We start from the raw sequence: 24,250 nt of genomic DNA, 5'->3' as shown, positions 1-24,250 counted from the left end.
ATTTATTTAAAACAATATAATTTTAATGTATTAAAGAAATATTTTATATTTAATTTAAGAATAATTAGCTAAATCGTCAATTTTTTTATCAAATTTTTATACGAGGTATGAACTTTTTATCGAACTCGTACACGAGCTCTTTCGCAAATTCTTAATCGAATTCATTCTCAAACTCTTAAACGAGTTGTTCGTAAATGTAAACGAGTCGAGCACCACTATATGTACATGTCTAACTAGTTTAAATAAATGAACTTAAAAATAAGCTCGAGCTCGATTCATTTATAATACGTATGAACACGGACCGAACACCGAGCAACTCGGTTCATTTACGGCCCTTCTAAGAATGCATGTTTGTGTAAGCATCAAAATGACTTCACTGTGCAGAGGCCAGCTTGTACTAGCGAGACGAGCCTCTCCTGAAACTTTTACTTCTATTTTCAATACCTCAAGCAAATTTCTTTACAATTCTCCCAGTCTCCATTTCAAGAGATTTATTCCCTTAACGACGTCGTTATCTTCTCCCATCATCTCCATGGCTCAGAAACAAACCGCAGCTGGGATTTCTGCGGGGGCTAATAATGGAGGCGGTTGTGATAATGGCGCTGTTTTCCCTCTATCTGCATCAACCATTCTCAAGATCATTCAAGGAGATATTACCAAGTGGTCTGTTGATGGCTCCTCTGATGCTATTGTAACTCATCCCTTCTCCCTTCTTTCCATTAATTTTGATTCTTTTCTCTCGTGTTTCTTGATGTTGGTATGTTCTGATTTTATGATTGATCGGTTTTTCATCTATGCGATTGTCAATTGGTGATATATTTGGTTATTCTAAAGTTTGAAACTTTTAGTCACTTGTGTAGTAGGGTTTTAATGATTGCAAGTATGTTAATAGCATTTTATTGCAAAAATATGAGATTGCAAATTGAAAGTCTTCAACTTTATTTAATTGTTAATAGCATTTGATTGCAGAAATTTGAGATTGCAAATTGAAAGTTTTCAACTTTGTTATATTGGGAGTGAGTGAGCATAAACCTTAATTAAATTTTTCTACAGGTTAATCCTGCAAATAATAGAATGCTTGGAGGTGGAGGTGCAGATGGAGGTACTCTGTTTCTTACAATAGCATAATCTCTTTTTTCCATTTACTGAAAATGCCATTTTGGGTTTGATTTAGCTTCCGACTAGTTTGACTGCTTTTTGTTAGCCATTCATAGAGCTGCTGGACCGGAACTCCTTAATGCGTGCTGTAAGGTTCCTGAAGTCGAACGTGGGATTCGCTGCCCCGTCGGAGAAGCACGTATCACCCTGTATGCTTTTCTCCTCTAATTTCTATTATATTGTATCCGCCATTCAACTCCTTCACAATTATGTGATATATGTTGAGCGATTGCAGAGGTTTCAAATTGCCCGCATCTCATGTAATCCATACTGTTGGACCCATCTATGATGCTGATAGGAACCCTGCAGCATCCCTGACAAATGCATACAGGTCTGTTTTAGCTTTGATCATGTCCTCTTGTGTGATTATTCCTATTTTGTGATCTAAGTAAGTTTCATTATTTACTCTTCATGGTGACAGGAACAGTTTAGCGCTAGCCAAAGAAAACAACATTAAGTTTATTGCTTTTCCTGCTATCTCTTGCGGTATTTACGGGTATGTTGAACATGGGGAACCATTTGGGTGTTTTTCTCTTTTCTTTGACTCTAGTATATGTGTTTGGAAATATATTAATAATAACAAGGCGAGAGCAACAGGAGTAAGTGTGAAATTGCAACTACTGTTGTCAATGATAAAAACTTATTTTATTCTACGACTTCAGTCAATTTCCAGCCAATTGACGAAATGATTTGACTGGAGATAACTTTACATTGGCAATGTTCACCTAGTGTATGCAAAATTATGGCTTTCAACAAGGACACAATGTTAAACTATCATTAAGTATTGAATGGGATCAAGGATTTTGAATTTTAGTGAAGTTGTGTTTGTGTAACCTGTGTTGTAAGTCCAGTACTCATACCATAAATATTTAATCTGCTTTTGCATTGGTTCAGGTATCCTTTGGAGGAAGCTGCCTCGGTGTCTATATCCGCCATCAAGGAGTTTGCCGAGGGATTGAAAGAGGTAATTTCTTAATTTTCTGTTGTTAGATGTGCATGATGCATCTTATCAAAACACTATAGCTCTCAATTGTAACAAAACTATGATTCAGCCCTAGCTAATAATAATTCCTTCTGCAAACAGTTATGTATCGTTGAAAAATTATCGACTTTTATGTAAATTATGGTATGCAGGTGCATTTTGTACTGTTCTCAGAAGATATCCTCGATGTTTGGCTGAAGGCGGCAAAGGAATTACTATTGCCTTAGTGCGTATAGAATCAAGTAACCTTATGGACAGGGGGAGTTGCAAAGCCTGAAAGCTGTTATCTTAGTTTAGTTACCTGGGAAGTTGATGAAACATGTTTGATGCTTGGCAGAAATATACTAGGAATTGTGTGGATTTTGTCATACACTCAGTACTTTTGTGACTTTCAATGGCTGAAAGATAAGGGTAAATGTATGATGTAATCCATGGAACTTAAAATCATCATTAACATACTGAACAGTTAAAATCAGTTGATAAATGAACAATTTCCTATCTGGAAATATCAATTTTACAATTTCAAGTTATACATGGATTCAATCGAACAGCTATCTTTACAATCTAAAACACAAAGATCTTGACAATGAACAGAAGCTGGTATCCGGACAAGCTAAACTTCAAAAAGTTCACAAGTCTGTTGGATGCTTCTGAAACATTTTGTTCAATCTGTTGAATTGAGAAGCAAGGCAACGTTACTCAGATCCTGTGCGTTTCCAGGTAGCAAAAGGTGACAATTCATCGAGATGCCTTTAAAAAACTCTGATATGAAAAGTAGATTTAGACTTGATGTGCATATGTTTCATGATCATGCATCTTTGTCCTTGGATAAGCTTTGAGGAATTCTAGAAATAACACTCTCATCCACTATCTTATACTGCTGCGACAATTTTCTATGTATCATGCCACAATATTTATCCACGTTCTCTTCATGTTTGCCATACAAGGCCAAAATTGTAATGGATAAGACGGTTCCTGTTATCAATATCAATATAAACCTGTAAATATGTACCCCTCCATTTACTAAGCACTGACATCAAAGATGCATTCAAACAATAATAAGAGCAGCCACAGGTTAGACACATGAACAGCATATAAGTTCACAAAGTATAAGACATGATACATCCTAACGCTGAAAGAATATCAATAAAACTGTAGAGAATTCTGCCTCCATGACCATCAGAGCAGACCAGCCCAAAGCAAACTCGGTGAAATGCAAATGCAAGAACAAGAGGAACTGCCGTTTCTCAACCAAAGAGCATAAAGAACATACCTACGTAGGCTAAAGTGAAGAAGGAGAAGTAGCTACCAGTGGCAGAGAGCAGCCAAAGACAAACCACCACCTGCCAAATATATATATAAACATAAGGTTTTGCATAACATTTTTAACAAGAAAAAGGTGTTGAATATCAACAACGAAATGCACAAGGTAGATGAAAGAGAAGTAAGCTTATTTGGCATAGACCACAAGAAGTACATTCAATTGATAGATAGATCCTTCAGTGCGGTACAAAGGTAGAACCCAGACTATAGTGACCACGATGCATATGTATAAACCAAGGCAAATGTTACTTTCATTGTAATACATAGGCTATATTGAAGTTTGCTTTCTTATGCTCTGCCATAATTAACATAAGGTAAAGAGGCTTTAAGCATGCACTAATATTCCTGCACTACGCTGCATCTTAACATTCATAAACATTTTTTTTTTTCGGAAGTGTGGGTTTGCAGTATTTTCTAAGAAAAAGTTATATATCAAACATGACAAAATAAATTATAATGAATTGAATAAAATTTATCAATAACTCCAAACATGGAAAAGTTAAATTGATAGACATATAAGTTTAATTAATATTCATTGCTACAAATTCTATGTAGTTCATTTTCTCCAATTCTAGACATTTAAACACCACATGCAAAAAGTCAAACGAAATGTATAACTTATGCACTCTTCGAAAACCAAGGGTTAAACATGATTTCAAATCATATATAGTTGGTAGAAACCTTCAACAAAAGAATGGTGCATCACTTAAATGAGTTGTATGACACCACATTATAGAATTAAGAAGCTATAATATCCCCTCCAGTTAAATCAGTCTTGAGTACTGACCTTGAAGAAAAGTCTAAAATCCTTTCCAATAGTGATGTCATGAGCCATAAGAAGCACACTATTGATTTTAACGCGGAAAGAAGCAGCAGCATTATGAACCATCTCCTCTGATAAAACCAATTCTGGTAGTGAATGCGGTTGCCTGTTAAGATAAACAATTTTTACCATCAGATAAGAACTCAGCAGAGAGACAAAAGGGATTACTAACGAACACAAATAGTATTTGACATACTTATTTCTGAAAGCAACAAAGTTGGCTCGGATGAAAAACAACACAGTCACAAGCAGCAGTACATCTGAACAAACTGTCAAGAATGGTAATCCAGAGCGCTCAAACAGAAACCAAGCTACTGTTGCAACAATAATGATACCAAACGAAACACGCCGCCGCCTCCACAAAAACACATCAGCAGCTATCATTAAAGAGGAAATTAGTCAATTGTCGACGCACACATAAACATAATGCACTGAATTGGAATAATTTTGTTAGAACACCAAAGACTAATCGTCAATCTATCAGCTTGCTAATATAGCAACTGCACAAAGAAGGAAGCCCCCAATTCACCAATGAGCTATAACTCAAATGATATAAGCGTTAAGCAGCAATCCGCAAGACCGTGGGTTCAATTCCTCCCACAATTCTACAATTTCTACAATAACAGCAACCGATATTGAAAAAATAAGCATAGCAATAACCCGATTACACCACTTTAATTAGTATTCTTTAATTGAAGCAACAATTTTTTTCTTAAATTATTAGTTTTCTCAAACTCTGATGATAAAGACAAGACATTTATGCATGATAAAATACCTTTTCCACCACCCATAAACTGATGAAGTGATGATTGGCGACCAAACAATCGATACCCAGATGATGAAGAAGAAGATGAATAAGAAGAAGCAGATGAGGAAGATGTAGAATCAGTTCTTGAGTCTCCTCCATTGGAATCAACTTTGTCAGCAGAATCATCTGAAGAATTCTCCATTTTTAAGGCTTTTACTGTCAATTATCAAAGAAAAACCTACTTGGTAATTAACGTTTGGGAATGAAGAAACAAAGAAGGCAGAACCAGAATCTACAGATTTTGGAAGAATCAATTCGGAAAGAGTTTACCTTTTATGTTAGATGTCAGGTAGCTGCTGAGTTTTTCTATTCAAGAAAAGATTTCCTTTCTATTTCTTTAAGAGTTTTTACAATTTGGAAATGTCTTTGCAGACGACGATGAATTCCTCTAGAAGAAACACGACAAAGGTGTGCAATTGAAAGGTGCAGCTCTTTACCTCATTCTAAATTATTTTATGGCCTAATGATAAAAAAAACCTAAATCTTTACAATTTGTTGCAATTATATCTAAATTTTTTTATTTTTTTTAATAATATTTAAATTGTATTTTTTTGTTGTAATAATATCTAAATTGCATTTTTTATAGCAATAATAGTCAAATTGATGGCTAAATTTGTTGTTTTCAATTAAAATATTAAGCTATTATTATGTTTTGATGTATAATAATGTAGTAAAAGTCCCAAAAAATGGCAAAAAACACAAAAAAATTCACATTGCAATTTGGATATTATTGCAAAAATTAAAAAATTTGGATATAATTGCAACAAGTCGTAAAAGTTTGAGTTTTTTTGCCATTAAGCCTTATTTTATTGTAGTTATATTATGAGCAAATTACTACCAGGCTCACCATATTTGTCATAAATTGCACTTTAATTCCTCTTATTTAAAAATCAAATAAAATGGTGCCTCGCTTTTGGTTCTGTCGACAGTTTAGTCCCTCGTCTAATTTTAGTGTTAGTCAGTGAAGTCAAAGAACTTAGGGATAGATTAATTTTCAAATATGATGGACGAAATCGTAAATGTATATGAAAATGAAGGATAAAATCGTTAACATATATGAAGGTGGAGGATCATATAATTTCATTGACTAACTCAAAAATGGATAGAAGGACTAAATTGTTGACAAAATTAAAAATGAGAGATCATATCGTTTAATTTTCAAATAGGAGAGATTAAAGTATGAATTATGACAAATGTGAGGAGTTTTATAATAATTTTTGCTTAATTTATTTTATAAAAAAAATAGTAACTAATTTAAACAATATATTCTTTTTAGTAGTTCTATTTTAACTAGAAAATTTGTTAATTTATTCTGATTTAAAGAACTTCATTTCAATTATAATTTAATTATAAACTTCTTAAAATGATAAAAATATATATTTTTACACAAGCAGTTGTGTTTTTTTTTTTGTCCAATGCTAAATTTCATTGAGTGGAATATTAGAAGTTCAGAAATTAACGGCTGGTCAACAAATTATAATGAGTCATTTTACGATAGAATGATGAGTATTATAAAAGCAATCACTGGTCATGACATTTCTAGAAATCAAATGAGTTATGCAATTATATTTACGGTTTACATATTAAAATCTAATTTCTGAAAATCAAAAATTTAGATGGAGGATTTTCGACATCTCTATATTATTAATAGAGAAAGAACTAGTAGCATTTATTGGAACTTGACATCGTCCTTAAAAATTATATCAATATCATGTAAGCAACACTTTCTCTATCGATATCCGAAGCACCTGTTAATAGTTTTCTATTTGTAAGGGTATAGTATTTTTCCTTTATGTTTAGCTTAGCCTATATAAAGGCTTCTTATTTTGTTTTAGGGTTTTAAGGCTTTCCCTTCTATTTGTTAGCATCCATTGCTTTGTATCTAAAACCTCTATTTAATCAATGGTTTTGGATTTCTCCATTAATATTATCATGGTATCAGAGCCAATTTTTCTCTCTTGCCATTAGTTTTTTTTGATAATTGGGGAGAGGGGAGCGCTTGTGGGATGAATCGAACCCACGACCTAGCAGTTTGCTGTCTAGCGCTCTAAGTAGCACGGAAACGGAAACGGGAAGCGGATACGACACGAAACGGACACGGGGAAACGGCAGTTTTAAAAAATAGAGGACACGAAACGTGGGGGAAACGTGTAAATATTAAAAATATAGGGATATATTTATAATTATTAATATTATATATATAAAAAAATATTAATATACAAAATAATTTATATGAAAAATTCATATAAAAAAAAGCTTATGAAGTTTCATATAAATTAAATTATTAATATTCATCACTTCCCAAAAGAAAATAAATCAAATATAAGCCCTAGTTATACATATAAAATAGTAAGTTTGTTAAAATTAATAGCCCAAGCCCATAGTCCTCAAAACCTAATTAATTAGTAATTACAATCAACCAAATAACGCAGCATCACAAATTTGGCCATCATCACCAAATTCTTCTTTCTTCTTGAACTCTCTATTACTAAAATTGCAGAACACATTTTGAAATTAAAATTCATCAACAAATACAAACTTTTTCCAATCTTTTTATCGGCTGAAATCGGATCCAAAATGAAATTTATATAATTGAAATCAAAAACTTTCCTTCAAGCCGAACTCAGATGATCGGTGCGGCGGCAGCCATTTTCAGATGAGCAGAGAAAGATTCAATCAGAAGTAATCGATAAGAAGAAAATATGGGTTTCTGAAACATAAGGGTGATTTGAATAATATTTTTTTTATTTGCAGATGAGCCCGAAACGTTTTGGAGGAGTTTCCTAACGTTCCCGTTTCGGAAACGTTAGAAAACGCGGAAACGTTGGGACTTCAACGTTTCCGTGCTTCCTAGCTAGCGCTTATACCATTTGAACTATACCTCATTGTTTAATCTCGTTGACGATTTTTGTGATTGCACGGCGGTTGAGGTTAGTGATTATTTGGTAATTCGGAACTGTTGGTGAATTAATTGTGGTTGTCTGTTTGTCTGATTGCTCGTCCTCTCTGCTCGTCTTTTGAATTTGTTCTATCTGATTCGTTAATTCAATTTGTTAGTTTTCTATTGATTTCCTTTTAATATGGCTGAAACTAGAGATGGTTCGCTTCAAGCAGTTAGTGTTCAGTTAGATGGTAAAAATTATGTGTATTGGAATTATGTGATGAAAAATTTTCTGAAGGATAAATAAAAATGGGGTTATATTTCGGGTACTTTTGTCAAGCCTGACACAGCACAGCTGCTGATTATGTGTCTTTGTTAGATAAGTGGGAAGTTGCTAATTCCAAGATCATTACTTGGATCAATAATTCTGTTAAGCACTCGATAGGTACTCAATTAGCAAAATATGAGACAGTTAAGGAGGTTTGGGAACATTTAGCTAGACTGTACACACAGTCTAACTTTGCAAAACAGTACCAGTTGGAGTTTGATATTCGTGCTCTGCAGCAGAAAAGCATGAGTATTCAGGAATTTTATGATACTATGACAGATTTGTGGGATCAACTGGCTCTCACAGAATCTGCTGAATTACGAGCCTTTGGGCCTTATATTGCACGAAGAGAGAAGCAGAGATTGGTACAGTCGATATTATTATGTCAAAAAAACGTGGAGCCCCACCATGACAAGGCTGAACAGTTTAAACACCAATAAAAAACAACTATAGCACATAAAACTTAAAACAGTTTTACAAGGCTTTTGACAATGATGCTTAGAGATAGTATATGTGTAGCAGTAAAACCAATCTTATTATTGTAACTTTCAGTTTCTTTTTACATTCAATGACCTTAAATATATTAGAGCACCACACCTACACCAAAACCAATCAAACAAACCTTCAAATGCTAATTCAGAACATCCATGAGAAGCAGCTGAATTTTAAATATGAAAGGAGCAAAAAAGTTTTTATCTGATTCATCACTTTTGAGCTATACAACTGTAGTAGACCTTGGATCAACATTTGACAGTGTTCATATTAGCCACTGGAGATGAAACCAAAACCAAAAAAAATTATATAATTACAACTTGTACAATCTAACACAACACTTCCACTCCTAATTAGACCTCATAATTCGTGTCCGCGAGTCATAACCGTGTCTTCTTTGTCTAAACACGAAAAACAATTAGCCTAATCGAGTCGAAAGCCGGGATCATGAACTTGAAAGGCTTGAACTATCAGATGCAGACGGTCCGTCACTGGTCGTGGCCTAGACAACAATTATACAGACAAAACAAGATACAGACAATGTTATGAATGTTTGATCCTAAATTCAGTAGAGTTTAAAATAATATTAGTTTTCGGAGACTAATTAACTCACTTGAAGTGAGGAATAATTGCTGTGAATTGTAGAATTTGTGGTGCTAAATGTACCTCCGAACATGGGATACGGCATGTTTTGTTCTCCGAATACTCTCAATCTGTTCAGCGCCGGTAGTATCACCTTCCCTAAATCCGGCCTGTCTTTCTTTCTTAGTTCTGCACATTGCAGCGCCAACTTGGCAAATGACAGCGTTTCTTCCATCGGCCAGTCCGGAACTGTCGGATCAAGTACATTGCTGAAATTCCCTTCTTCTATTGCAGTTTCAACTTGATGAGCTAGCCCCATCGGCGATCTTGCCGTCATTACTTGTAGGAGGAGGACGCCGAATGAGTAAATGTCAGATTTTGTTCCGAGCATTCCTGTCTGCTGATATTCTGGATCAATATAACAAAATGTTCCTGCTGTTGATGTTAATCGGTACTGAGTCACGGAATCCGCTACTGACGGAGGGACGAGTCTTGCTAAACCAACATCACTGATTTTGCTCACGAAATTACGATCTAGCAGAATGTTGCCTGGTTTTAGATCACGGTGGACTAGCGGCTCTGGCTTGGTTTGGTGGAGGAAGAGAAGTCCTGTTGCAATTTCTGCTGCAATTCTGAATCTTACTTGCCAAGGAAGTGGTTGGGTGTTCCCTCGGCGGAATAGACGATCGTCTAAGCTGCCATTAGACATGTGTTCATAGACCAAGCAACCGTATTCTGGACAAGCTCCGAGGAGAAGAACCATGTTTGGGTGCCGTATGCAGGATAATACTTCAACCTGCAGCAGTACATTTAAGTGTTAGATATTTGATATCTGAGGCCAAAATGTTTAATTTTCTTGATTTAGATATCTTACTATATACCTCTTGATGAAACTGTGACATGCCTTGAGCTGCATCTGCACGTAGAACTTTGACAGCAACCTCCGTGTGATCCAAGTAACACTTGTACACTGGCCCATAGCCTCCTTCCCCAATCTTGCGGCGCTCGTGAAAATCATCGGTTGCTTCTTCAATCTCTTCAATGGAGTATCTTCTGTACCTAAGATCATTTGGTGACCAAGATTCTCTCCTCCTACTCTCTTCAGATTCGCTTATGGATTTTATCTCTATACCCATTCTTCTTTGTGCTTCCATTTCAGCAAGTCTCTGAGCTTGTTGTGCTGCTTCAATGGCTACCCTGCACTTGGCTTTCTCCTTCTCTATTAATGCCAATGCAGCTTCTTCTGCTATTCTTGCTTCTTCAAATCTGTGTTGTTCTTCCAATTTCCACCTTTGATATTCTCTAGTCTATGAGTGTAAATTTCGTCAGAATTTGGTTCTACTCACAAGTTCTTTTATTAGGACTTGATCAAACAATTGTAAAGAAAAGAAAAAAGTACCTTCTGCTTTGCTGAGAGTGCCTCCTTGCATGCTGAACTATACATGTCCATTGTTTGCTTCAGCTCTAGTCTTAGTCTCCTCATTTCGGATTCCACATCATCCTGCAATATTGAATCATGGATACCATAAATAGTTCCTATTTGCTTAAACAATTACACTGAATTGTTTGTGCTCTTACCATGTTATGTGAATACCATGTAGTTTGCCCACTTTCATGGGAGCCTCCCGAGTAATGGGAACCAGCATCTGTGGATGTCCCTGCTGATTGCAAAGACCCAGAGCTGACGCTTGTTCTTCGAGGGGTCATTCCAGGCGGGGTCATTCCAGGATCTCCATTATTGTCATGGAAAGACGAAAGGAGCATGCGATCCGAACTGCTCGGCCTTCCATTGCTCACAAATGATATGTCCATTTCAGGTGTGTAAGACTCGTATGATTTGCTTAATGAACTTCTACCTCTAGTAAATGGAGACCTGTCGCAATTAATTAGTCTTGGAGTTTCAAATTTTCACCCTCTGCCATCTTAATTAGAAAAATACACTTACTTGATCATTTCTGGCTCTTCATGGGCGCTATTTGGAGCTGACCCGTAGAATGACATGTCTGCTAAGAGAAATCCTGATGAGCAATCCAAATATACATATATAGAGTGAGAGTTGAATTGTAGAGAAGCAGATTAGGTCACCTCTGGAGCCTCGAGGATTCCTGTGATCGGGTACAATAAGATGGCTGGGTTTGTGTTGCAACATTGCTTGAGGGGAAGGATTAGCAGGTTTAGCAGGCACAGGAGCAGTAGCATTGCGTAAAGAAGAAACTTTGCCTTTATTGATGACATAAACATTGCAGAATTCTGGTGCAGTTTTGGAGACAGTGCTGGGAACATCTGTTGTCTTGAATTTTCTATAGCACAAGATTTAATGCCCGAACAATTAGTGTCTGTTTGCACCACATAATGAATTATATATCATCTCATGCATGCATATATACCTTACAATGATGCCTCCTCTTGTTGGTGTACCAAGTATCAATGTCTCAATTAGATTTGCTGATGCATAATCTACAATTGCTTTTGGTATATCCGTATCCTCCACGACAACCTCTCGGCACTTTATCTGCATTTACGAGGTTCAAGACAGGCCAATCGACTCAATATACAATTGTTTCCATACCAATTGAAACATATTATATGATATGGTAGACTTACATCCTTTCGCGTGCAGAAACATCGGAATGGAAGGAACAGATCCCTTGCTTCAGAGTCAAGTTGTTTGCTATGCGCCCTCGAAGCCTCTTCATGAGAATCCGTGTTGCCAATAAAGTTTCCTCCTCCAGCTACAACAAGTAAATCAGTACAATTACCAACCTCTTTCCGTTCCGATAACAAATGATTAGATAAAAAGATAAATGAATAAAAAGGCATACAAGGAGAATGATTTGGTGATGATTTGATAGAAACATGAAGAAGAATAACAGATTGGCCCTTGCTGAGAAAATGATCAACAGCCCATTTAAGGGCATACTGGCTGCCTTTATCTTTGTCTATAGCCACCACTACACTATCATCCAACTTTTCTGAATCCTTCCTTGCTAATTCTGCATTCTTTCTAACCATCTTTTCAATTCCCTTGCCTTATTTGTATGTGATTGAAGTTTTATGGCAGAGATAAGAAATGCAAAACTAGCAAACCAACCCAGAAATCCCAAGCTTGATTATATCAAATCCTAACTATGAAAAAAAAAAACATCATTTCTTAATAATGGTAGCCCCTTATTATCTCTTCCTATTACAACCACCTTAACAACTTTTTTCCTTCTTTTTACACCCTGAATACAAGGAATTCTGTTACTTTTTGATGCTTGTCTTTCCTAACAATATTGTCTGAGTCGGTCCATTATTTTTATAACAGTAAAAAAACAACCTCATATTTATCAATTTCTTTTTCTTTTTTTCCCTTCAGTACCCTGTTCTTCTATTCAACAGCTTGCTATATATCTTGAAACTAATTGCCAATCCTGGCTTCTTTTGGTCTTCTCAGATGCATCTCTATGACCCTTCATACTAACTTTAGACTGTTGAATATTACCTGCCTCATCTGCCTTTCAACTATTTTATGTTATATATTTTCTTACAGTAAAACACTCATTACTTAACATTTTATTAAGTACATTTTGGTACTATCAATTGATACTAGACCTGACAATTTTAGACAATACACGATTAAATGATACGACACGACACTAAGTTAAACGAGTTTGGGTTTGATGTAAATGGGTTTGGGTCATAAACGGGTCAACCCGTTTGTGACACGATTAATTTCGTGTCTGAACGGGTTATACACGCCTATCCCGTTTAAACACGATTAACTAATTTTAATTAAATATTATTTATTTTTATAGTTTAAATATTATTAAATTTTTAATTTTAATTAAATTTTATATATCATATATAATTAAAATAATATTTATCTCAAAATATAATAATAATTCTTTTAGTATTATTTAAATAAAGTTAAAAAAGTATTTAAATAATTAAATGGGTTTAAACGTGTCACTTTAAACGGGTTGATTTGTTAACACATTTAGATAAACGTGTTTATACGTGTCGTGTCGTGTAATCCGTGTAATGTTCGTGTCGTGTTTGAGTTTTGTATATCAAAGCCGTTTAATAATCGTGTCGTGTTTAGACTAATCGTGTTCGTGTCTAAACGGGTCTGACTCGTTTATGACCCGCATACACGAATTGCCAGGTCTAATTGATACTATCTCATAGGTCATATTAGAGGCGATAGGTGGGCGGAGCAAGGTGGGGTGGCGGGAAAAACACATCAATGTATTGGCTTTGGAAGTCGTTAGGAAGCATGGAAAATTCGATAAAGTTGCGTGTTCCGTTTTGGAAAGTGGAAACTCTTAAAAACTCACATCATGTTTCAAAAAATAAAAAAAATTAAGCAGCTATAAAGAAACCTAAAAAACTCTCAAAGAATATACTATATTTTTAATCATCTGTACACAAATTTTATTATTCATATTGTCAACAATAAATTTTATTTTTTTATTTTAGTGGGTGTAATTATGTTTAATTTATTTTACTAATCGGCATAAACTAATAAATAAAATTGACTACATATAGTATTTTATAATTTTTAATATTATAAATATATTTTTATATTTTTATTATTTATATGTTTTTTTCACGTTTAACTCCTGTTAACTCCGCTAACAAGTAAAGTAGGTTTATCTTTCGGAAAGAAAAAAAGTCTGAACTAATTAATAATGGTATATCAACGTGTGTGCATTTTTATGTCATATATGAGACAAGCGTCACTCATCCCTTTACTTTAATCAAATACCTTGTGCGCATCACTTTTTTACCACCACTCTTCATTCTCATTATCCCAATTTCTCCTACACACTTCCCAATGGCTCTCCGTTCTGTTCTCACCAGAAGAAGCGCCCTACTGGGCTCCGCCTCCAAGGCGGCGGCCGTGGCAGGGATCGGTCAATCGCGAGGATTGAAGACGTTCACGCTTCCTGATCTGCCTTACGACTATAGTGCTCTTGAACCTGTTATAAGCGGCGACATAATGCAGCTTCATCACCAGAAACATCACCAGGCTTATATTACTAACTACAATAAGTCTCTTGAGGTTCTCCATGAAGCTATGGAAAAAGGAGACTCTTCCTCTGTTGTTAAATTGCAGAGCGCTATCAAATTTAACGGCGGAGGTGGGTTAAATTTGTATTTTAATTTGAGTACTTTTATGTCAGATTAAGTAGTTGGTTCATTTGCGTGTTTGATTTTCTTTGAGAATTTTAATTTATATTGTGGATGACTCTTAGGAATCTGTAAAACTTAAAAAGCTTTTTATTTTACTTCGATTAGTTAAGGGAATAGTTACCAGGATACTTAATTTAAAATTTTGCTTAATTTTACTTGTTTTAAACCTAATTTGAGATACTTTATGACAAATTGACTAGTTGGTTTATTTAGTTATTTTAAGGAAGAATCTATAAGTATTACTTGGTGAAAATTTTATAGTGATGGATGAAGTTCTGGAAAATGGATTGGGCAAATCCAAGATATTTGTTTAGATTTGAAAAATTGTTTTATCCTGTAGGTCATATCAACCACTCCATTTTCTGGCAGAATCTTGCCCCTGTTCGTGTAAGTTTATCCTCACTGGTATTTTGCTCCCTTGTTCAGTATCTTGGCCTAAATTTCAATGCTTTATGAATGACAGGAAGGAGGTGGTGAACCCCCACATAGTTCTCTTGGAGGGGCGATTGATTCACATTTTGGTTCTCTTGAAAAGTTGATACAAAAAATGAACACCGAAGGAGCTGCTGTCCAAGGATCTGGATGGGTGGTAAGTTATTCAATTTGCTCAATTTATAACAATGTTTTGTTGTCCGTCTCTGTAGACCGTCTTTTTTTTACTACTTCACTCATTTTTTTCCTTTTTTTTGCACGTTTTGGGGTGTTGGCAGTGGCTTGGCGTTGACAAAGAGTCCAAGAAGCTTGTTGTTGAGACCACTGCAAATCAGGTAACTTTACACTTGTTGCTATAAACTTAACCACAATGATTAACGTTTCCTTGAACTGCTTATATCCTGCTGACTTTAAATGGGTGTGCATAAATGAGAGCTCATTAATAACCGCAAAGGTTAGTTAAAAAGTTGGACACTTGATCGATGCAAGACCTTTCAGTTTTCATTTGGATCTTATTCATAATAACTAGCTTTATAAGTGTGATGCAAGTCCTTTACATCCTTTATATGGATTCTTAGATGTGCCCATTATTGTGCTATGTCCATAATCTTGTGCTGAACCTATTTTGTTTTGTGATTTGTCATGCGTATATACGAATATCTGAAGTTCTTATTTCATACAAATTTTAAGGTTTGAAATCTGTATAATGGTTCTGGATTCATTTTTTTAGTTTTTTACCTACATGATCACTCTCTACATTTTTATCTTTTTGATACTATTTAGGCTACGGATTAATTTATAAGACACTCATTTTGAACCACGCTAATATGATTGTGATTTTTGTCACAGGATCCATTGGTGACTAGAGCCCCAACTTTAGTTCCTTTGCTTGGTATTGATGTTTGGGAGCATGCTTACTATTTACAGGTGACATTTGTATTTAAATTGTTCAATTTGGTTTCTCTTTGAGTTCAGCTTCAATTGCTTCCCGATGAATAAAATATGTGATTTTATACGGTTTACTGTTATATTATTGGTGACCTATTGCATGAATTTTCGTGATGTTCGATCATCATCCATTAGGACCTTCAAAATTTATCGGTTAATAGTTCATTTGCTAGAGAACTTTCTGAACAGTTTTGTTTTAGGAACAAACTGTAATAATTAGGAACCACCAAGACATTTAAAGTTCTACTTTATATGGTTGAGAGTCCAAGTGAAATAATGACTAGTAAAAACATACAACTATGCACGATGGCTGAGAGATTCGCATCGGGCTTAGGCTATTGTAGGACCGACACTGAGGAATGATGGCTCAAGGCTGGTAAATTTGTTTTTCATGGAATTTGTTATGGAATGCTGGGATCTGAATATTTCTTGTAAGCCTTGGACTTAAAAAGGAATGCACAAGGCATCGTAAATTATCAAATCTTGTGGATCATGACATCAACTGCATATTCTAACATTGTAACGCTCGATTGTGGTGAAAATTTGAGGCCATGCTCGACGTAGGACAAATTTTAATTCCATAACTAAGAATTACAATTATTATAAATTTCATTTCCTTGTTCTGCATTGCTTTCATTGATGACTGATGAGAAATTGGATTTATGGACTATCGGTGATCGTCATAAACATTTACTTGATGTATTGAGGTTATGAATCCCTTGTAGCCACTTCTTAGCACACAAGGCCAACGTATCATTTACTACTAGTTGGGAATGCAGGTTATTTTATAATGTGGCTTTGTGCTAAGTGCTTTAATTTGGTAATTTTATATGTATAATGATTAATCCAATTGGATTTAATTAAATGCCAATGCTGTCTCTCTCTTTTCGTATTTTCTTCTTTGTTGTTGCTTTTATAGCTATAGCTTCCGAGGAAAACATAAATGTAAAGGCCAATTCTGTGTTTTTGTAGCCATAACTTCTAAATTGTGTTTTATTATTTGCTTAAATATCTAAATGACGAAGTTTCTATGTTTATTCATGATGCAGTACAAGAATGTGAGACCGGATTATCTAAAGAACATATGGAAGGTAATAAACTGGAAGTATGCAAGCGATGTGTATGCGAAAGAATGTCCTTCAGCTTAGAGCGTTTTTGATTCTATGATAATGCCGTGGCTTTGTAGCGCAGGCAGAATGATGTAATAAGTGAACTGATGTGCTGATGTATTGTAAAATATGGTTCCCGTTCTTCTACTTCGTGTCGACCCTGTTTTATGGGCTGTGTTTGCTGGTGTATCCATTTTGTTAATCCAGAACTATGTTGTTTCTCATTTCATTCTTTCTACTTCCCCTGCATCAATTTGATCCCATCATCATCATCTGTTTTGCTGACGCAAAATGCAGATTTTATCTCCAGGACTCAAAACCATCTTCTAGTTTGAGGTAAGGCTCTTTATAAGAACCAAGGAGCATGTTACATTAATAATTTTGTTTATAACTTGGTAATAATAAATAAATTACAAATAATATCTTTAATGTTTATTCAGTTTAATCTAGCAATTTATGATTGATAAACATTCATCACACATTTTAATCAGCAAAAATTATAAAATATTTGTGAAATAATAATAATTTACATGTTGGATAACTATAAGTTAATAATTATCTTTATCTTTTTCTATTACATGTGAAAACAAAAATATATAAAATATTCACATGGATGAAAATCATACTAGCATATATGAAAATCATGCAAGTATTTTTTTTTAAAATAAATGCTCATTTGCTCCTCGAATACAAATTAAATAAGATTAAATTCGTGATTTTTGATTAAAAAACAGTTTTAATATGAGCATTCTGGATCATTTACCCCCAGCTGGAATTACAGTGGAATGTGAAATATAAATGGGAGGTATAAATGTTGATTTGAAAGGTGTTTATATTAAGAGTTATCTTTTATGCCAAATTAGAGGGCAATATGGTTATTTTTTAAGGAAAAGGCAAACTTCTTAGTATGTGGCTAAGAAAGCCAAAACAAAGAGAAAAAGAGTAGTACATGACACCATTACACCAACATAAAAAAAAGTACGTAGTACAACACAAACTCAAGCAAATGTAGTACATCACACAAACCTCCTAAAAATGCAAGAAATGTCAACTATTTCACCTTCATCTTCATCTTCATCCACAGCTTACAAACAAACACCACACAGCTTCCAAACAGAACAGCCATGGTAAGCTCTAGACTGTTAGCTGCCTCCTTAGCTCTTGGATCCCTTTCTAACAACGTTAACTTTGAGTGCAGGCATCGAAGACCATAACTCTCCCTGATCTGCCCTATGCATATGATGCTCTGGAGCCTTTTCTGAGTGGTGAAATAATGCAAATTCATCACCAGAAGCACCACCAGGCTTACGTCACTAACTATAATAAGTCTCTTGAGCTTCTCTCTCAGGCTATTGCTAATGGTGACTCTAATGCTGTTGTCAAGTTGCATAGCGCCATCAAGTTTAATGGAGGAGGTTATAACTTTTTCCTATTTTCTTTTCATGGTTGCTTCATATGCAAGTTACTTATCATTTATTATTTCATTTAGATAATTATCAATTTCTTTCATTACAATTGATCATTCCAGCTAGTATCACCACTCACATAAGTGACATGTAAGTTGTTGAATGTGCTAATATAGGGGTGTCGAAACGGGGTTGGCAGATCGTGTTCTTGTTAACCAACTCTGTGGATACCATTAGGGTGAACACGAACCATTTAGTAATTGTGTCAACACGAACACGACACAAAAATTAAACAGGTTATCCCATCAATCTGTTTAATCTGGCGGGTGGATTGTGGATCATAAGAGTAGGATCTATAAAATCCATTTTACTATAAATGACTTGAATATATATCATATCTATATGGCAAGTTCAATCTATTTATTTGAATGGATCGAATATAGATAACACCTATGCGACATACTTAGTATATTTATTAATAACGTGTTGTATCGGGTCGACACGACATGACACATTTTAATTCGTGTCATTAACGGGTTGACTAGGTTGAATGTCACACGACACACTTCAAACTGTGTCATAAACGAGTTGATCCGTTTATAATACGAACACGTTTAACCTCAATCATTATTTGTTATTTTTCCGTATTAGGTGAATTGTGTTTGTGTGCCAATGATCCATTTTGACCCTCTACTAATTACCTAAGTCATGTCATTAACGGATTGAATAGGTTCAAGTGTCAATCCCGACACAGCACGTTTTAAGTTGTGTCACGACTCACAAATGAATTGATCCATTTATAATACGAACATGTTCCGTTATCTTTTGTTTGGCGAATTGTGTTCTTGTGTCATGATCCATTTTAACACCCTCTTATTACCGTTTCCTAATTTATTATAATAGTCTGTAATCTACATTATTTGTCTCCGCTGCTGTGCTGCAATAAGTGTTTGACCGCCAGTGCAACTGTTTTATTAAAAATTATTAAAAGCTTACTGTAACTCTATTCTCTTCATACACTTACCACATTTTCGAAACTGCTACTAAACCGGTGTTTCAATTGCCATATTATGTAGTAGTAGTAGTGTATATGTGATAAAGTATATATGCTAATGTTGTAGGTCATATCAATCACTCCATTTTCTGGAAGAATCTTGCCCCTGTCCAAGTAAGTTTTCAAACCTGTCTATGTTGGTGATTAGCTCTGTCTGCTCATAATGTTGTATGCATGACAGAACGGAGGCGGTGTTCCTCCACAAGGTTCGCTTGCTTCAGCTATTGACAGAGAGTTTGGTTCTCTGGACAAGTTGATTCAGAAAATGAATGTAGAAGGCGCTTCTGTCCAAGGATCAGGATGGGTGGTAAGAAGTTCTGTTTTGCTCATTTCTTGACAATCTATAATTTTCAATTTATGTTCTCTGTCTTTGATTCAGTTTATTCACATTCTCTGATCTTAAATGGCAGTGGCTTGGCCTGGACAAAGAGTCAAAGAAGCTTGAGGTGGAGACCACTCCAAATCAGGTAATTTTAAATGAATTCAGGCAAAAAATATATGTTGCCGAGTGCTGACGTGCCTTCCAAATATTTCCTTTTCATTCAAAAGTCATTATCGTTATCAAATAAAGTGTATAGTTTGATAACCTTATAGTAAATAAAAATATGGCGAATATTCTAGCTTTGTTGTCCTTGTAAGCAGAAATTCACTAAAAATCATTTAGTGACCTCCCGTTGTTGGTAAAATAAAAATTTAATTAGTTAGCAAAATGTATAATTAGGCAACCATTGCATAAAAATACTATAATCTGGTAACTCCAGAAAATTTTAACCTGCAAATTGGACTACTAAGCTTACTTGACTGCGATTTTTTTCCTTTTTCTCATAAACTTGTCAATTCTTGTTTCTGTCAAATTGTTCTTCATTGGTGGTAAAACTGGAAACTGGTTTGTGCACAGGATACACTAGAAACTAAAGGAGCAAGCTTAATTCCTTTGCTCGGTATTGATGTTTGGGAGCATGCTTACTACTTACAGGTGAGCTTTTGTCTTTTAAATTGCTCAATCTTGAATAGTAACAAACAATTATTTCAATCTCTTGATTATTTCGTGTTTGCAGTACAAGAACGTGAGACCAGATTACTTAAAGAACATATGGAGTGTGATGAACTGGAAGTATGCAAGCGACATCTATGAGAAAGAATCCAACGTGATTCCCAGTCTATGAACAGACCATGGCTCCATAAGCTAGCCAAGAATGTGCTGTTGCTATGAATTTCCCCTTTTCCTCTCGTGTGTCATCGCTGAGAGGTCGATAAATAGAATAAAATGATATATTGCGTTGTGTTGGATGTTTCGAGTTTATGAATAATAGGTATTTGGCAGATGCATTGAAATTTTATTAAATGTTTCAGAAACTTTCAGGTTTTGTAAAACTAAATTTCATCATATCTATTTCCGAGCTTCAGATTTCAGTATTTTTATTTCCGTGCAGCGTAACATGATCATTAGACCTGTAATGTGATCACAGTGTTTGCCTCAATCTCTATGAGGAGCATTTGAGGGGTTTTAATTGAATCAGCTAGATGAATGGTTAAGAGTACTCAAATTGTTACTTCAGTCATTGGATTCCGTAGTGGGATGTCCTACGTTCGGCACTCTCTTTCCCCTTAAATTCAAGAAAAAAATTGTTAGTTTACTATTGAGTTTTAGGTATAATTTTATATAGCTAAATTAATGATTGATTGTTTTCTTCCAAACACACACTCATACAGAAAAAAAAAGCCTTAACATTGTTAGCATTGTAATTATATACTAATTATTGGATTTCGATCTAATTCTTTCTATAAAAAAATAAATTTTATATGACTAGACCTCCCAATTTTAGACATGGCACGGCACGAAGCTAAACAAGTTTGGATTTAATGTAAATGAATTTGGATTATAAACGGATCAATCCATTTATGACACCATCAATTTTGTGTTTAAACGAATCAACACACCTGATCTATTTAACTACGGTTATACATAGTTAAATATTGTATTTAATTTTTAATAAAATAAATTTAAACTTGTCAATTTGTTTCAAATAGGTCCAATAACGCCTTTAATTAAATATATTCATAAGCATCTACATGTCATGTAATGTGTGTTATATACACCGTGTTCCGTTTTTATATATTGTATTCTACTATTAATTGTGTCATTTCATATTTAGATTAATTATATTTGTATTAGAAATATACGATTCTAATACGACCGGCAAACACTAATCGTCCATTCTAAGAATGATCAATTTTTCCTTAGTTCATAATTAATAGTATTTGACTTACACATATTAAAAAATTTAACTAAGTAAATTTTAGATATTTTTACCTAGTTAATCGGCTTTTAAATATAAAAATAAATTTATAATTCGAAACACCTAAAAAAAATAAGCCTACTAATTGTGTCCTAATGAATATCATTTCATTGATGGGTATTATTTAGATAACTATCATATGAAAATCAATTGAGTCCATCTTAAGAAACATCTAGCAACAAATTAAGAAAGAAAATTACCAAGAGAATCCCAAAGACAAAGTCCAAAAGAAGTGGGCACAATTGCAAATGAAACTTCAAATTAAGGGGCATAACTGCAAATAAAAAACCCCGAACACTCTAATTGCCAAATAACCAACCTTACCCTGCACTATAAAATTCTTCCAAACTATATAAAGGGATGTTTTGCTTTCCCGTCCAAAAACCCTAGTAGCACCAAACTGCCGTCGAGCTAGTTCGCTTCCCATCGCTTACCTGCTTAACAATGGTGAGTGCGCTAACTCTGTTAATTAGATCTAACCTAATCTGTTCAACTTTTTGATTCTCAATCTCATTCATAATATTTGATTTTTTTTTACAGACATTCAAGCGCAGAAACGGCGGCCGGAACAAGCACGGACGTGGTCACGTGAAGTTTATCCGATGCTCTAACTGCGGAAAATGCTGCCCTAAGGTTATCCGTTTAATTTCAGTATCACATATTTCATTTCGTGTGTGTTTTAATTTTATTAACCTAATTTTACCAGTTCAATCACTAAATGAGTCATGATTTTTGTGTTATAATAATTGATAATGTTAGGACAAAGCTATTAAGAGATTTCTTGTGAGGAACATTGTTGAACAAGCTGCTGTTAGAGATGTTCAGGATTCATGTGTTTATGATGGTATGTATGTCTAGTTTTTCTAATTTAATTTTACCTGGTTTGTTTTTCTGGGTTGATTTTGATGATAATTGATATCTGCTTTTGTTTTAGGATATGTTCTTCCAAAGCTGTATGTGAAGATGCAGTACTGTGTTTCATGTGCAATTCACTCTAGAGTTGTCAGGGTCCGCTCTCGCACTGAGCGCAGGAAGCGTGACCCTCCCCAGCGTTTCATCAGGCGCAGGGTAACTTCTCTTTTTCCTGCTATATGCTTTTATTTTGATAATCTGTTTTGGGTGCAATTTTAGTCTGCTTTTATCTTTAATTTCGTGGTTATACTTTTCTGGTTTTGGTGTTTTATTTGGTTCATTAAGCTGTTATATTTCTGCTAGCATCTCATGAGTGTAAAGTTATTGATTTATTCTGAGATCATTGATCCTTCTAACTTTCGTTAATGAATTGTAAATTGATACTTAAGTTCAATGATCTGAAAGTTGAACCAATATTCCATTTGCCCCTTAATTTGCTAGCAATAGTAATTAATCATTGATGAACTCAAATGTTTTACTTTCACCTGTCTATATAATATTCTTCCTTTGTGTATAAAACAAGATTTTCTTAATAATTATAGGAGTGTGAATCAGTGATATGGTTAATATCCAGTGCAAAATCAATTGCTCTGCTATTCTATTTGTTTTTCGTTAACATTTCAATGTAGAAAGTTATTGACTTATTCTGAGAACATTGATCCTTAAAACCTGAGCAAGTAAATATGAATATGATAAATGCTTGTTACCATGTGATTTCTCCAATTATATATGTTAGTTTAATGACTGGAAAGTTGAAAGGCTGTTCTGTTTTTTCCCCTTAATTTGCTATTATTGTCTTTGGAGTGTAAATAAATGATATGGTTAATGTTTAGTGTTACACTTAATGTCCTGTATAAAGAGTAGTAAAAAAATACAACAATAAAGCATGAACATGGCTACATTATGTTATATTATTCGAAACCTGAAATGCTTAAGGTCATTCTTTTGCTGGGTTTGATGTCCTTGGAAAGATAGAAGCATATTTGTTCTAGTTTATGACGTGCTGATGATATATGATTTGCCGGAGCTTGTTGATGTTTAATTATCTTCGAATTATGCATCTCTTTGGCCTTATTTTATGTACGTATGTTTTTATTAATAATCTGATACACTGATCCTGTGGTCTTTATTTTTGTAGGATGATGCACCAAAGCCTGGTCAGCCTGGTCAAGCTCGCCCTGCTGTTCCTGGGGCTGCTCCTCGAGCTTAATTTAAGTTTTTTTAATGTGATTTTGTGTTTTCAAGTTTGTAGTAAAAATCATCAAGGATTTTATCATTGATATTTCACTGTTTAAGCTAGACCTTTCAAGAGATACATGTGCCTAAGATGGGACTGGTTTTTGACCGATGAGAATGGTTCTTGAGTATCACTATTTTCTGTTAGCATGGCTTAGTTTTTTTGCATGGAATAATTAATCCCCTCATGCGTACTTTCATTGATCAACTCCCTTCAGCCATTAATCTTAGTTTGATGATATGTTGAGTTGAAATGAGTTTTATTAAAAAATTAAATGATATTTTTAAAATTTTATGT

General features: G+C 34.5%; 6 protein-coding genes across 10 annotated transcripts; 4 read left to right on the top strand and 2 right to left on the bottom strand.

The window, feature by feature from the left end:
* Positions 1-302: 302 nt before the first annotated feature.
* Positions 303-2,670, top strand: LOC126660819 (uncharacterized). The gene is made up of 7 exons (XM_050354507.2): positions 303-691; positions 1,054-1,102; positions 1,205-1,307; positions 1,394-1,489; positions 1,580-1,654; positions 2,053-2,122; positions 2,293-2,670. The coding sequence occupies exons 1-7, from the start codon at positions 344-346 to the stop codon at positions 2,365-2,367; spliced, it is 816 nt and encodes a 271-aa protein (XP_050210464.1). The 5' UTR covers positions 303-343; the 3' UTR covers positions 2,368-2,670.
* On the bottom strand, positions 2,566-5,512 carry LOC126660820 (reticulon-like protein B16). Of its 3 annotated transcripts, none has more exons than XM_050354510.2 (6): positions 5,365-5,512; positions 5,062-5,272; positions 4,483-4,663; positions 4,251-4,392; positions 3,414-3,483; positions 2,566-3,115 (listed from the first exon to the last, which is right to left on the bottom strand). In XM_050354510.2, exons 2-6 carry the CDS (start codon positions 5,234-5,236, stop codon positions 2,949-2,951), a joined length of 735 nt encoding a protein of 244 aa, XP_050210467.1. In that variant the 5' UTR covers positions 5,237-5,272; positions 5,365-5,512; the 3' UTR covers positions 2,566-2,948. The 3 variants fall into 3 exon arrangements, with proteins under 3 accessions (XP_050210467.1, XP_050210466.1, XP_055959971.1); XM_050354509.2 differs by having other exon boundaries at positions 5,062-5,250; XM_056103996.1 differs by having other exon boundaries at positions 5,062-5,252; positions 5,368-5,512.
* A 3,463-nt stretch (positions 5,513-8,975) lies between these two features.
* LOC126662251 (U-box domain-containing protein 35-like) lies at positions 8,976-12,540 on the bottom strand. Of its 3 annotated transcripts, none has more exons than XM_050356174.2 (10): positions 12,200-12,540; positions 11,982-12,109; positions 11,765-11,889; positions 11,463-11,677; positions 11,323-11,380; positions 10,956-11,250; positions 10,777-10,878; positions 10,259-10,684; positions 9,409-10,173; positions 8,976-9,297 (listed from the first exon to the last, which is right to left on the bottom strand). In XM_050356174.2, the coding sequence occupies exons 1-10, from the start codon at positions 12,387-12,389 to the stop codon at positions 9,241-9,243; spliced, it is 2,361 nt and encodes a 786-aa protein (XP_050212131.1). In that variant the 5' UTR covers positions 12,390-12,540; the 3' UTR covers positions 8,976-9,240. The 3 variants fall into 3 exon arrangements, with proteins under 3 accessions (XP_050212131.1, XP_050212133.1, XP_050212132.1); XM_050356176.2 differs by having other exon boundaries at positions 9,462-10,173; XM_050356175.2 differs by having other exon boundaries at positions 10,956-11,235.
* A 1,529-nt stretch (positions 12,541-14,069) lies between these two features.
* Positions 14,070-17,268, top strand: LOC126661301 (superoxide dismutase [Mn], mitochondrial-like). Its single transcript, XM_050355121.1, has 6 exons — positions 14,070-14,503; positions 14,896-14,942; positions 15,019-15,144; positions 15,266-15,322; positions 15,837-15,914; positions 16,985-17,268. Exons 1-6 carry the CDS (start codon positions 14,197-14,199, stop codon positions 17,081-17,083), a joined length of 714 nt encoding a protein of 237 aa, XP_050211078.1. The 5' UTR covers positions 14,070-14,196; the 3' UTR covers positions 17,084-17,268.
* Positions 17,269-18,060: 792 nt separating this feature from the next.
* On the top strand, positions 18,061-20,920 carry LOC126661413 (superoxide dismutase [Mn] 1, mitochondrial-like). The gene is made up of 7 exons (XM_050355267.2): positions 18,061-18,171; positions 18,243-18,459; positions 19,572-19,618; positions 19,686-19,811; positions 19,915-19,971; positions 20,403-20,480; positions 20,563-20,920. The coding sequence occupies exons 1-7, from the start codon at positions 18,169-18,171 to the stop codon at positions 20,668-20,670; spliced, it is 636 nt and encodes a 211-aa protein (XP_050211224.1). The 5' UTR covers positions 18,061-18,168; the 3' UTR covers positions 20,671-20,920.
* Positions 20,921-22,135: 1,215 nt separating this feature from the next.
* LOC126662219 (40S ribosomal protein S26-2-like) lies at positions 22,136-24,064 on the top strand. The gene is made up of 5 exons (XM_050356124.2): positions 22,136-22,251; positions 22,345-22,437; positions 22,564-22,648; positions 22,739-22,872; positions 23,855-24,064. The coding sequence occupies exons 1-5, from the start codon at positions 22,249-22,251 to the stop codon at positions 23,924-23,926; spliced, it is 387 nt and encodes a 128-aa protein (XP_050212081.1). The 5' UTR covers positions 22,136-22,248; the 3' UTR covers positions 23,927-24,064.
* Positions 24,065-24,250: the final 186 nt, after the last annotated feature.

The sequence above is a fragment of the Mercurialis annua genome, linkage group LG8, assembly GCF_937616625.2.
Source record: "Mercurialis annua linkage group LG8, ddMerAnnu1.2, whole genome shotgun sequence".
NCBI classification, from domain to species: Eukaryota; Viridiplantae; Streptophyta; class Magnoliopsida; order Malpighiales; family Euphorbiaceae; genus Mercurialis; species Mercurialis annua.
Note: the sequence above shows the minus strand (reverse complement) of the source record. Positions and strands in the feature narration are given on the sequence as shown.